Consider the following 14,231-nt stretch of genomic DNA (forward strand, 5'->3'; position numbering starts at 1 on the left):
CTACACAATGGCTTAAGCATTCTTCAGGTGGTTGAAATCTGACTTCATATATCTTTATGCATGAGCCTTTATAATACTTTAATGCAGGGGTTAGGGACATTTTTCAGCCCCAGGGCCTCATTCCCTCAAGGAGCCTTGTGAGGCCCACATGCCAGTGGCGGGTGAGGCCAGAGGCAAAAGTGGGCATAACAATGGATGTGACTTTTGCCTTTGTGCAGAGTGTGGGAAGTTCAAAGGTTTCAGTAGGTGCACACACTTAGCCATCGCATCTCTGCAACCAGGCAAATGAAAGAGGCATGTTTGCAGTTGAAGGATGAATTTCAGCTAGGCAAAAGCACTCCAGAAGGGTGTGGAGCAGGGCTGGTGAGGGATGTAGCCTGTGGGGAGGGGCGTGGCACAGGGACAGGATGTGGCCAGGGGAGAGAGCCCCAAGGGACACGTAGAAAGGCCCCAAGAACTGCATTTGGGCCCTGGGCCTGAGGTTCTCCATCCCTGCTTTAATGGGTCTTCACGGCACCTGCTTTTTCCTCTGTGGTGAAAATGGTGTATTTTTCTGGATAATAAAATGGTCAGTTCTCAATCCTCAGTCACTCTGAATCCAATCCAGCTTTTCCTCCTGATGTTGAGATGGCTTCGTTTACTATTTTTGGAGGGTGTGTGTGAGCATCTGTTAGTAGTCAGAAGAAAAACTTCAGTGCTGCTGATGTGTGGGGCTGCGAATGCTGACATTTTCTTCTGCCCCCTCTAGCTCTTGCATCTGGTGGCTCTCTTCCAATAACATCACTGGATGCAACTGGGAACTTGGTATTTGCCAATGCTGGAGGTACGCCGAACATCGTCACTGCCCCTCTGTTCCTGAACCCTCAGAACCTTTCACTGCTCACCAGCAACCCAGTTAGCTTGGTCTCTGCAGCTGCAGCCTCCGCAGGGGCCTCTGGACCAGTTGCCAGCCTTCATGCCACCTCCACCTCAGCAGAGTCTATCCAGAACTCTCTCTTCACCGTGGCCTCAGCCAGCGGGGCTGCCTCCACCACTACTACTGCCTCCAAGGCGCAGTGAGTTGGACTGAGCTGTGCTTACCCATAGCCTATTTTACTCTGCAGTGAGATGGGCTGCCAGCTGGGTTTACAAACTGCAAAATGTGATTGGTTTCCTCTCACCGTGTTGCTGGGGACAAGGGAGAGAAGGAAAAATACAAAAGGAGAAAAAAAACCAAGAAGAAGGATTTAAAACTGGGACAAACATTTGCCTAATTTTATAATAAACACTGTCTTTTCAGGATTGCTTCATTGACTGGAGAACTTTCTAACCAAAAATGTATAAAACAAAAAAGGACTACTTATCATTTCCAGCAGTATCAATGACAAGTTAAGGTGGGTTATCAACTCAAACGTAGGAATGGGATTTCTTCTTTCTTTTTGATCTAAATATCTTTTTTTAATTATCATTTATTGGTCTGTTGTACAGGCCATAATGTCATACAAGGTGTTTATAATCTTATCAATCGTGTTGGGGGTTCCTTTCTTAACTGGTACAATTTAGGCAGGCCTGTATTACTGATGTATCTCTTTATGATTATTATTATTATTTTTATAAATATATATATATATATAGTTCGGACACATTTGTCTGCTCCTGGAACAGTTTCAGTGAGCTCCCATGCCACACAGAGGGAGGAGCAAAGAGAGGGAAGCATGTGAATTGCGAATGTTCTTTAGTTTCCTTTTCCCTGGCGGTATGTTTTTCGGGATTCTCAAGTGTTGGCGGCTAAGTGAACATACAGAGGGTAATGTGCAAAGATAGTCCATGCTTGTGAGATGGGCGCTCTGATTGGACAGCTGTTTGCTCAGCACACTTGGGCCAAATCTAGCTCTCATTTGCACGTCTTTGGCTCCTGTTGATGCCAAGGGAGGAAGGATTTGGCCCATAGGTTCTGTCTTCAGCATCTGTGCTGGCCACTGTCTTGTCTCATAATTGCATGGAAATGGCCACTTTACAACTGGGAATATTTCTGTTATTTACTTTCTCAGGAGGCTGCCTGTATTGGTGATAATTCATATGCATTCGTTGAACCTTCCTACCAGCTGTTTGGCATAGGATTTCTGAACGCTGCATTGGTTCATCTCTAAGAACTTACTTTTTCCAGTGTCTCCAATATGATTGTACTGAAAATGTTTTCAACTTAAAACATTTCTATTCCAGAAGTAAACTAGGTCATGTGAACAAGTACTGTTTTATGCCAACACAGCAGAGCGTGCTCCATTCTAAATAGTTTGTAATGTTCTTTGACACTGTTCACTGCTCTGGAAAAAGTTGGTAAGGAATTCTCGGAAAGCTGACCAGCGTGCCGTGGAGAGTGTTGTCTTTCTGGTGAACACTGGCATGTTGCATGCGTCTTGCAATATTTCATGCTATTTCTGGGTGATGCTGCTGCTAGCTAGATCATTTATGGCAGTAATAAACACCTCTACTAGAGAGGGGGAAATGTTTCCAAGCAACGTAACAAGTGGTATGCGCAAACAGCTGCTGACAATGGATGAGAGAGAGACTGAGGAGACAAAGATGAACTTAAATGTTATGCTGGTCTGAATCTAAATTTTTGCTGCTGAGAAGAGATTGGATGACTGCAATGTACTTGGAACTCTCCAATCTCTTTTTAAGGTGAAGTGAAAAATATCTTCAAGAAGGAGGAGCTGCCCCGTTTTTCTTTTCACTAAGCCTGGGGAGAAGGGGAGTTCTGACACTCATGTAATTATATTGCATTTCATGCCAAAGGTAATTATTTAACCTCTCATCACCTGATATCCTTTTATCACCTGATATCATGATGGCAGTAACTTTATTCTCAATTCCTTCTCTGGCTGCTGATCCCAATTCAGAGAGCTGGCACTGATGCTCAACTAGCAGAAATCTTTGTCTCTTCTCGCATACCGTCATGCTGTTTGCTCTCTGTTCGTCTCTGAATTTCCAACTTCCTGTTTCACAAGCTATTTAAAAATAATGAATTCTTCCTAAAACTTTAAAAACTTGTGAACTGTAAGCAGGGAAGTGAGCAAATGTCCGTCCACCGTCTTATGTGTGTTTGATTTTTTTTAATGTTTTATTTTTTTAAAACTAAGCTTGAACCAAAGTCAATTTCTAGCAAGCTGCTGTACTAATGGACTAGTTTGTATAAGTGCAGTTCAGATGCAGAGAGGTGATAGATGCTACTGACAATTTCTTTTCATTTTTTATTTTATATAAAAATTGCTGCTTGTTTTAATCTTTTTTGGGGGGTGGGGGTGGACTTTTATATATCCTTGGGGCAGACAAAATCTCAACTTGATTATTATCTAATTTCCGTGGTTTGGTGTGTAAATAGAATGGCAATGGCAGATGGTTACTAATTCAACTGTTCCCACATCCTCCTTAACAGTTTGGCTCAATCTATATACTGTGGTGTGACTGTCTCCATGATTTCAGTCTCAGTTTAAAAATATAGGGCTATGAATAATACTGTGTGTTAAGGTTTTAAGTGGCCCATAGCAACAGCTTGGAGCAGTCAAATGTATGAAAGGATGGCAGAGGAGAGACAGGTACCCACTATGTTGGTCTCAAGGCCATAGTGTTGACTAGTTTCTACCAAAGGAAATATCAATCCCATGGATTTTTTTATTTTATTTTTTTTGTCCATTGAAATTAGATCTATGTAACTTGTGTTTTTTGGCGCACACACATCCATACGTATATATTTTAGTAGAGGAGATGGTGATGACTTCTGAACTGTGGCATTTATTTAGCTATGAATTTCAAACATCAAGGAGGAAATAAGCCCTTCATATTTATGTACAAAAAATAAAGAGAACACAGCCCTGTAAATTGCCCCAAAACTCTCAAGGATTAAGAGAAGCTGTTTATTCAATTGACTGGCTGCCTCTTCTTGGGTTCACTGTTTGCAGTTAGAGGACATGATGAATCTGGAACACTAATGTAGCTCAGATGATGGCCATAAAAATCTTGCTGTAGTATTCACAGTATTCACATATTGTTGGTGTGAGCACCTTTAATCTTTATTTCTCTTAGATTCATGCCACGGCCACACTACTAGCAGATTTCACAGCAGGTTCTGGTGAAAGAAACTGGAAGCTCAAAAAACATGCAGCTAAAATGCTTTGGTTGAATTGTATTCATCCTATTTTACATATTCCATTCCTCATATAGCTCATACCTAATGCATTGATGCTTGTTCCCAGCAGCACAGAGATACCAGGATCTGAATAGCTGTCACTATTTCGTGTTGATCTTGGCTATATATTTCACATGGCCACACACACACACACACACACACACACACACACACCTCTTCCCATTCTAGAGCAGCCAGCCCCAACCTGGTGCCCTCCAGAGTACCATTCCCGTCAGTCCTAGCTGTTCTGGAAGAAAGGCTGTTCTAGAGAGATGGATAATCAGCTTCTGCAATACACACTTTAACAGAAAATCAGATCCAGATAATTGGAGAATCTGCCCTGGAACCTCACAGTTATAATACATTTCTCTTACCACAAAGTTACAAGGATAATCACAAAAGTCATGAACGTTCTGGTATAGTGAAAATTTTCTGGTCACTACCAAGTGCAATTCCTGTAATCCAAAACAATGTGTGATACCTGTGTCCCTAATACCCAGTACTAACCATTCTTCCATTACTGCATTAGTTGAACAAATTAGTCCAGCATTCCAGTGTTCTAGAGATTGTTGATTTTATTTTCATTTTTTCAGTCATGGGTTATTAGGCTGTCATTTCATTTCACACAGTTTCAGATCTGTTTCGTAGGCCAAAGTCTGAAACGTTTGCTTGCAAACTTGAGAGATTTCAGTACACCTTTCATTACCAAAAAGGAAAGGAGTAGGTTAATCCTCATACCTGCAGTTTCCACAGTTGCAGGTTACTTAAGAAAATGGCAGAGTTCAGTCCGTGTCCCTTTCAGATGAGTTGGAATGTTTCTATTGATTTTAGAGAAGCCAGAGTGCCAGAACCTTACTGGGTGCAAATACTACTTCCTTGAAAGGTGTGAAAAATGGGGATATCTTGAGCAGACAAACCATTGGCAGATGAGTTAAAACATCTAAGTTGTGTGCACTTAGGGCCAGTGTGGACACTTTCTGTTGTAGGAGAGTTGTTCTTCCAGCTGAATACATAGCTTATACTGATGGACAAACTCACAAGGTTCATAATTTCAAAGTAAAGTTGTTCTTCCACACCTTTTTGAATCTGCCCATATATACCAATTTGCACATTACATATTTCCATGTATGAGGCTCACACATACAAGTAATGTCTGAGTGTGCCCTTGCTTTGCAGTTCACTGTTTTGGGGGGCAGAACGTTCATGTTTTTCAGACAGTGTGTGTAGATATATTTGACTGCTTCCTTTGTAAGGTTTGTGCTTATGAAGTGTTATAAATGTAAACTATGTGTGATACTCAACTGTGCTTTACCCAGAGTAGACCCATTGAAATTAATGGACCTAATGTAGTCGTTGTCCTTAATTTCAGTGCATCTACTCTGCATAAAAATTAGTTGAGTACCACCCTATATCTCTACATTATTTTGCCATCTTGAGAATGTATAACTGCTCCATATATCTACATCAGAGTTGGTGGATGGGAGGTTAACCAATAATTCTGCAGGTCCAAGCAAGTCTTCCAGGCAGTCTAGCATCTCAACCTTCACTTGAGTGATAGATTGCTGAGACTGAAGAGCAAAGGCTGAGACAACGGTTATATAAGGTAGGGTGGAGTCTTATAGGCTCTGTGGGTCACCTTATTATGACCATTTGTAGTGCCAGAGCAGCAGAGATCAGCCCCACTGTTCACTCTTCCTGCATGCTGCCCCAGTAGCACCGGCAGTAAGATGTCTGGGCCATGAATTAGTTTACCTTGGAGATAAGCAAGCATGCCTAATGTAGGAATTGTCATTAACCCAGGGCACTCAGGAGTACCAGTGCAGTGGATTACAACATATGACAGAAATGAGATGGAGACAATTTCTCATAAAAGGGAGGATTTGAAAAGTTTTTGCTGTTTTCCCCACCTACCACCTAAATATGCATGCCACGTGAATGTGAATGGACAGTGGTCATTTAATGTCACTTCCCCTGATGTATAGAGTTGGATCAGATGTAATACTCCCAATATCTTAACCATGACTAAGGAAGGTGGGCTGCAGGATCCCTGCGTTCATGTTAACCATGGCTCAGGTGAGTGCCAGCACAGACATTAACCATGTTTAAGGCTGACAGAAAGAGGGTAGGGAAATTGCAGTCCTACAACCTGCTCTGCACTAAGTCTGTACCTGCTCAGAAACATTACAAAGTTGCTTTACAATGACATGATATTTATGTGAGTTACCAGAACCCTGATGCCTGAGCCTGTGTATAAACATGGCTAGGAAAAGCTACAAACGTGATGTTATAAAAATGGGTCGCCTGGGTGTCCTGTGATAGAAAAGCAGTTGTGAATAGTGAATCCATGCTATATTTTAAAAATAACTCCTAAGCTTCAATTGCCAAGGAAAATACCTGATAGGTTAAGTTTAGTTTTATGTTGATTGTCATCTAAGACATTTTTGCTGGATAAGTTCAACCAAAGATGTTATTGATTGAAGTTATAAAGGAAGAACAGAAGTACTTATTGCTGAATTTCCGGTGCCAGAAACCAGGCTTAAGAGTCCATTGTTGCCTTATCTCCTTCCCTTCCCTATTTCAGTTGTATATTATGTGGGGTTAGGTTGGTAATATCATGCTTTAACTGTCTTTCTAATTGCTGTTCTAAAAACCTTGAAGAATGTAGGCTGCCCATTACAAGATAAAGCCTGTATTTTATTTGCTACCACACTGATGGCTTATTTCAGTTAGTGGATGTTGGGCTATACTGCAGCCTAAGCAAAGACTGGCTCTGATGCAGTGTTTGGCACCTGAGGTGGAGGGTTCACGTGATTTTTGCATGGGGCATTTATTTATGTTCAGGATCTAGTAGGAACTTTGAGAGACCACATTCAAAATGAACATATTTGCATCAAATATTACATAGGAAGTGTGAGCACTGAACAGATAACACATAGATTGATTGATTGATTGATTGATTGATTGATTGATTGATTCTTGTAAGTGATAAGATGTGGGAAAATATCACTCAAGTCTTGCTTTATGAACATTTTTCCCAATTTAAATGTAATCTTGTACTGGTTCCACTGTGGGGCCATACAGTTATGCTTGGGGTTTGAGCTGCAGGGGCAGTTAGCATCACAAGAATGCAAAATCCACTAACTGACTTGATTAGTTTTTGGTATAATTAAAGCTTTTGCTATGGCCTTGTTGTTTTTGGAGCCACACAAGTGTAGCAGCTATATTTACCATACAAGTTCCTTTATTAACCTTTCAGACGACACTTTTGTTACGTAGAATTATTTAACAATATCTTATCAATGGCTATATTTTTCAGTAACACAATTTCTTGTAATGGAAGTGCACATTTAGGCAGATGCATCATTTCATCATATTTGTGCTGTTAATGACCTTTTTAAAAAAACAACATCCCACGGAGAAGTCTCTCTTCTGCTTCGAACGTGTAATCCTTTCTCTCTGACATTAGGAGTATGTTTATGCTCGATCTGTATGTGCCTACATGCACTTTTTAGAAGAATTCTGAAAGGGTTCTAGAGGTTCATAAATGTATATAGGTATAAACCATTATAGATAAAACACTACCAAAGCAGAATCTGGCTGGCTGATTATGGTTATTCATCTCTAACCAAAACTTCTCAGGACTCGTTAGCCAATTTTTTTACAAAGTTACAATCTAATGTTTTTTAAGCAATACACTCTTTTAAGACATTCACCTGCAAAGTTCTTGCTCCATGCAGTTATTAGGCCAAGTCGAACTTGCCATTAGGGAGCTTTCTATTGGCTTAAGTGATAAAAGTTGGCTGAGATCCCCAGCTTCTTGAATGGACTTTGATGCCAAAGTCCATGCCCTGTATGAACAGCTTCAGGGGGGAAAATGCACCTGGAACTAGTGCCAATTTACCCACAGTCTTCTTACTTTTGTGAGTGTTGTGGGATGGCGTACTGTCCAATTTGTAAACATTCACCCTCCCCAGTGTTGGCTTCATGTTGGGAAGGGCCCTTGAGCAAGAGATCTTCCATGGGTTCCTCCACCCTCCTTGGTCCCTCAGCAAATCTCCCTTATCACTGGAGCAGAACAAGGAGACTCTCTCTCCTTCCCTTGGACAGATGCCCAGCCATGCCAGTCCTCTCTGTCTTTTTGCTGTGTGCCCAAAACGTTTTCAGATTACACAAATTTAATCAAAAGGCATTTGATTAATAATCAATGGAAAAATGAAACCTATATTTCACTCCCACTTTTCTAGGGAGACTTCCAAAAGTTTAAAATTCTTAATACAGACATCTATATAGATTGTGAAAGAAAACTTGAGATATATTGGACCTAGCATTGATTAGTTGCCGCAGCCTAGCCCTAATACATTTCTGAATCAGTTTTGCAATGTTGAGTTCAGCCTCACTATCAACAGATCACATTAGTCTTTAATCCTCCTGGGATAATATGCAGGATGATAAGAGGTCTGTTCCACACATTTCACTTTCCTACATACAGATATAGCATCCTTTTAGGAAATTGCATCATAATGTGCATAGACATTCTCTGTGAAGGCAAATTACAGTGTGTGAAGTGACTCTTGAGTCACACTGGAATTAAATTAGCTTTATTCTCGAGAGAAAGAAAGGTCGTAGTCACGCTGCCTGACATTGCTTTACTGCTATGACCTTTACTGACCTTTGTCCAAACATGCGGTATACATGTAGTTGGGCTGAATGTTGGCATGAAGCATGCCAAATGTTTTTGACCCTAAGGAGCAAAATGAAGGCTTCTCCTCTGACATAACTTGGGAGTCTCGTTCCACCCCTTCTTGTCTCTCTTTCTGTAAGCAGGCATTGTTACAGGGTTGTAGGAACAATGCTTTTTGGTAGCAGCTGGCTTTCTGGCACCTTTTTTTTATAAAAAAAAAAATACCTCAGCATAGCTTTAGTATCATTTGCAGAATGGAAAATCGGGAGAGAGAAACTTTATAAATAATGGAAGTAATTCTAGCTGTAGAGTTTAGTTTTGAAGACCCTGACTTATGCTGTATGTATTTGCAGTTCTGTATTTAGGCTACAACTTTATAGGGTATGGGGTGGGGGCGGGAAGGAGAGAGAGTTAGCTGTGCTAGAAGGCAAATGTTGCTTGCAACGTCTTTTCCTACTTTGTCATTGGCTATCGTTGTCAACACGCTACATAACAGCAGACATAACTGAGCTGCTGTATTGCTTCCAGGGTCCTTCTAGGTGTGCATGACCTCTGCCTCCCTGCTTTTTTTCTATTGGCAAACCAAGGGCCTTGGTGGGGATGTAAATATTGAGCAAGTTTGTGTGCTTGGAGGAGGGCATACAAGGAGATGAATTAGCAACCCATTTTAGTCCACGTAGTTGCACTAGGGCTGCAGCTGGGCCAAGACTTTTACATTTGGAAAAGGAGGAGGATATTTGGGAGAACAAAGTGAAACAGTTCTTTTTATCCCTGCTTGTCTTGTTATTGAATGTAGTATGTGGTAATTAATTTAATTTTCTAATAGCAATGCTAATTCTGTCTAGACCAAAAATAGCAGAAGAGAAACCAAACTAAATGCTAACCTGCTCCTAGTACCTAAGTAATAGAGTACCTGAAAGAGATAAGATTCTATGATCAGACTTGAGGAGAAAAAAGGATATATTGGATGTGGGTTTCTTTTTATGGAAGGTTGAGTCATTTTTCTCTCACAGCACATGGTTCAGATTTTGGATGGCATTCTTGGGAGACTTCATCTGCTTCCATCCTGACTCTGAAGCATCTCCTTTCTCTGATTGCAGAAAAATACAGAGTGTGTGTTTGTGTGAGGAAGTATATTTCCAGGGGTGGGAGAGGAAAACCTGAGCTTCAGCTGGAGGGGGAGAATTTCCAATGTTTTGATAGGAACCAAAGGTATACTGCTTAGTTTTTGGCAGCTCTGCTGTTTTCAGGATGTCTTCGGCAAAAACTTGTGTGGTCTTAGAGGTTTGATTTGATGACTCTTGACTTGGAGGATCTCCTCATGTGTTGGTTTTCCTACCTTCTTAATGCACAGGGTTGGTTTGGATAGTTTTTCTGAGGACATACTGGAGGCAAGTTCTATTCAGTACAGCACCCAAGATCACAAGCAACTGTTGGATGTAGGGAAAACTTAGTTTTATTCTTAAAATATCAAAACTTCATTGTCCTCTTAAATATCAAAACTGCATTGTCCTCTGTTTCACATCATTTCAGAAATCCTGTGGGTTTTCATAGTGGAAAACCTTGGAGATGTCTTTCTTTCCTCCCCGGAATAGCTTTGGGCATTGTCACATTACATGCTGTTGGCTTGATGAATTGCATCAGTCAAGCCTGACGTGTTCATGTGTGAAGCAAGGGAGAAGGTAAATATATATTAGTTGTCCAGCTATTCTTCCTCTGGAAATCAGCTGGGTTGCAGAACTTCCCTGGAAAGCTTTACTAATAGACTTATTGTTCTGACATTATGTAAAGTGGTATTAATATTGTGTGACTTTTCTAAGAGCTAGGTAGATTTATAAGTAGGTAATAGGGAAATGGAAAATGACTTCTCAAAGATAAGAGCACTTGGAACAAAAGATGTGGAAAACAAGGTGTGCTTTAAAAAGAAAACAAATCTGAGGAAGGAAATGAAACAACCAGTTGGGAGATGGGCTCGTGAGAGGAAGATCCTTAGTAGTATGAGGAAGGTTGGAATGTCTCCCCTCTTCTGCCTTATTTCTCTTTACCTCACTCAGGCAAAAATATGGGTTTAATAGTTTGTTGTCGGCTCTTTCCCCAAACATTTCTAAAACTCTGATCTTTGTTCTCACCAAAAATTCTCTCTTTACTTTTTACAATGTAGAACCCATCAAAATAAAAGCCTTCCTGAAGTATTTCTAGCAGAAATGTCTTTAACCCACCAGGGGGCTATAAGTGTAAATGGTGAATGTTTCTGGCAAGAGTACTACAGGAATAGTGGTAAATATTAAGGAGTACAGATCTGTGTCAAATTAATATTTGCACAATTCAAGCCACCCACCCTGGCCAACAGCCTTTGGAACAAACACCTTTGGTCAGGGCTGGGGAGAAACTGTCACTTGTCCCATCTAATCCATGTTAGCACATTGGCATTTTCGATCCAGTTTCTGTATTTGAATTTGAGGAAGAAGCCACAGCAGATACCCATAAACTGATTGGTAAGTTACTTCCATTTATTTGAACCTCCCTGGAGGAAGATATAGGCTTTTCTCTAAAATCCAGGAGATAAGAGGTCAGGTGCAAGTGCATTTGAGATCATCACGGGACTCCGGCCGTTTTGCACTCCCCTGGTCCCACCGTGTCGCTGTTCCATTTCCTTCTTCTGTGGTAGTGTCTAAGGCTAGGTGTGAGTAAGTGTCGGGTGTTTATCCGCCACAGGTACGGGAGCTGTCGTATACCTCATTTCTAACTCATAACTGAGTAACTTGCTTTAACTTCCTCCAAACCCTACAGAGTTGCCAAGACTGCCCTCCCTCCCTTGATTAACGTGGAACTCTGGCTTATAGCATCCTGTGACCTGCAACCTGGGGGGCGACCCCCTAAAGCCTCTGAATGTCGCTGCTTAAAAGCTACTGCAAACTGAGGGCAAATTGCAATCTTCTATTTCTTTTGGTTACCAGGGGTCCTCTCGTAGTCTGTGAATATCCATCTCCACTCCCAATCCGTGCATGAAACCTCCATGCTGCCTTCTCCCTCCCCCTGGTGAGATGTCAGGGCTATAATGTACTGCAGGGTCAAGGCAGGACCCTGACGGCTCCTCTCAGCCAAGTGCTGCATGCATATTGCTCGCTACTTTTTAATTTTCTCTCATGCTCCTCCCATATTTAATTTCCTTCTTTTATTATTTGACAATCTTGTTCCTCCCCGTCCCCGCCTCTAGGCTAACCAGAAGCTGCATCCCTGTCCCTTCTGCCATTTTACTTTGAATGTAGTTTTCCCACCCTTTGGAAAGAGAAGCTTTTCCAGGTCACGGTGCACTGCTATATGCCGAGGGGGGCGGTTTCTTTGTTTTGTTTTGTTCTTTTAGAAATTTCCAGCCAAAACCAAAGATTTCCTAATGATTGTATAAACTCAAAACAGACAAACAAACAAACCAAAGACAAAAGGGGCGTCTTCAGCACCAATCATATCTCTTAAGATGGCGCGGTCCCATCCTGTGCTAACCTGCTTGGGAGACCAAGTTCTGTTTGACCTCCACAAATCCAAAGGCGCACAGCCATTGGGAGGGAGAGTTCAGTGGGGAAAAGTGATGGACTCCACAGATTGGTTGTGAAGCTGAAGACATTGGTGCATGACTGGCGGCTCTGGTGGGTGCTTTTAACCCTTTGGGAGCTGGGTGATATTAATACACGCTGAGGTGCACTTCTGAGCTCTCCCCCCCCCCCCGCCACTGCTTGGAAGAGGCTGTCCTGTTGTGCAAAATCTCTGAAAAAAATGTTTTGTTTTTCTTTCTCTCCCCCCCACTTCTTTTTTGTTCTTTAATTATTTTTGCAGCACCACTGTGCAACTATGCATTGTATTTCTCAACCTTTTGTGCTAGGTAGGTAGATGCCTATGACTTTTTAAACTTTGGGGGAGGGGGGGTTGCCAATGAAGGAACTTTTTACATGGATCTTTTAAATCTCAGTTGATTAGGGGGTGTTTGGTTCTAGGGTCATACAAGCTCTATCCCAAAGCAAAATCCAAATGTTAATAATATTAGCCTGATGCAGATACCAAAGATAATTTCTTTCCTGCAGAACCTTAGACTTGTGTATTAAGTACAATTACCCAGCACTTGCATTAGTCTAACCTCAGTAATTCCAAAGCTTAGATGTATATTTTGGTATATTTCTGGGATATTAAAAATGTCGTTTAAATTCTTGTTTGTTTCAGTGTAATGCTCTTAAAGTCATAGCATGGAGATAACTGAATTGTCTTATTCTTAGTAGTTTGAAATAATAGTATTTTTGTATGTTTTGGGTGTGTCAATGTATGTATTAACACAACAGTTTTCACTGCCTAGGTGTTCATAATTGAGAAAAAGTGTACATAATCTGTGATTTCCACCAGATTGTCGATTTAGATTGCATTTTCTCTGATTGCCATTCCCAACAGGGAGATCTTTATTCCTTTTTTTTTTAAAGAGACAGCATGCTTATAACAGTGAGATTGTACTTTTGCCCTCCCATAAAGGTCCAGTTCCCTGAAAACATCGTCCTTTAATTTTGAAAGGTGAGGCAAGACTCACAGTGTAGCAACTGAATAACTAAAAGCACGGATATTACTATGCTAGGAATTTATGCTTTTTGTTTTTATAGTGGGGGGGGAGGCATCTTGCCGAGAAAGCTATGGTTTGTGGAAATTGATTTATAAAATCCTGAGCTCTTCCTATGGCAAAAAAGAGATTTGTGTTGATTACAGAGCTTCCCTGTCGTCAACCAACAAGTTGGCTTATTTCTTCCTCAGGCCTGCTAATGTGGTCAATTGTACAGCTTAATTTACATGAACACTTTGTATCTAACTGTGATAAATATATTAAGATACAATGCATTTTTGCCTAACTTTAAATTTGAGAACTGTAAGGCCCTAATTTGAAACTGTGTGTGTCTCCAAAATGGAGATGAAAAGGATGCTGTCTCTTTAAATATACCTTCTATTTTTTCCCTAGTGGCTGCCTACAGGTGGCTGTGGGCATTGAGAGAGACTGTGTAGATTATAGTGAATCAGGATGAAAATGGTAGATTTTGTGTAGATGCATTTGTCTGCTGTAATTTTTATATATATAAAACTTACTGTAACTGTACAGTTCATTTCTGTTGTAAACATCATTAAACCATTTTTCCAAGTGTTTTAACATGCATGCACTGGTTTGTGGTTTTTGAACAAGTGAAAGGAAATGGCTGAAAAGAAATGGCAGAACCTTGTATTTCTGTTGTTTTAAATCTGACAATCCGGAGCTGAAGGATGTTTTCCTTATTTTCTCCCAACTACAAATTACAAGACATCTCAGGTTAGAAGACTCACATAATTGGACAGCAGAAACAGGTAAGCCTCTCAGTTCTGTTA

The 14,231-nt window shown here is 40.9% G+C and overlaps 1 protein-coding gene across 10 annotated transcripts in view; it reads left to right on the plus strand.

The window, feature by feature from the left end:
* POU2F1 (POU class 2 homeobox 1) overlaps positions 1-14,025 on the plus strand; it is a 97,755-nt gene extending 83,730 nt beyond the window's left edge. For all 10 annotated transcript variants that reach the window (XM_083611543.1, XM_083611550.1, XM_083611545.1 and 7 more), the window contains one exon: positions 749-14,025. In XM_083611543.1, coding sequence (XP_083467669.1) covers positions 749-1,059 — 311 coding nt within the window. In that variant the 3' untranslated portion in view covers positions 1,060-14,025. The remainder of the gene's footprint in view (positions 1-748) is intronic.
* Positions 14,026-14,231: the final 206 nt, after the last annotated feature.

This window comes from Podarcis filfolensis (genome assembly GCF_964270895.1).
Source record: "Podarcis filfolensis genome assembly, chromosome: 4".
NCBI classification, from domain to species: domain Eukaryota; kingdom Metazoa; phylum Chordata; class Lepidosauria; order Squamata; family Lacertidae; genus Podarcis; species Podarcis filfolensis.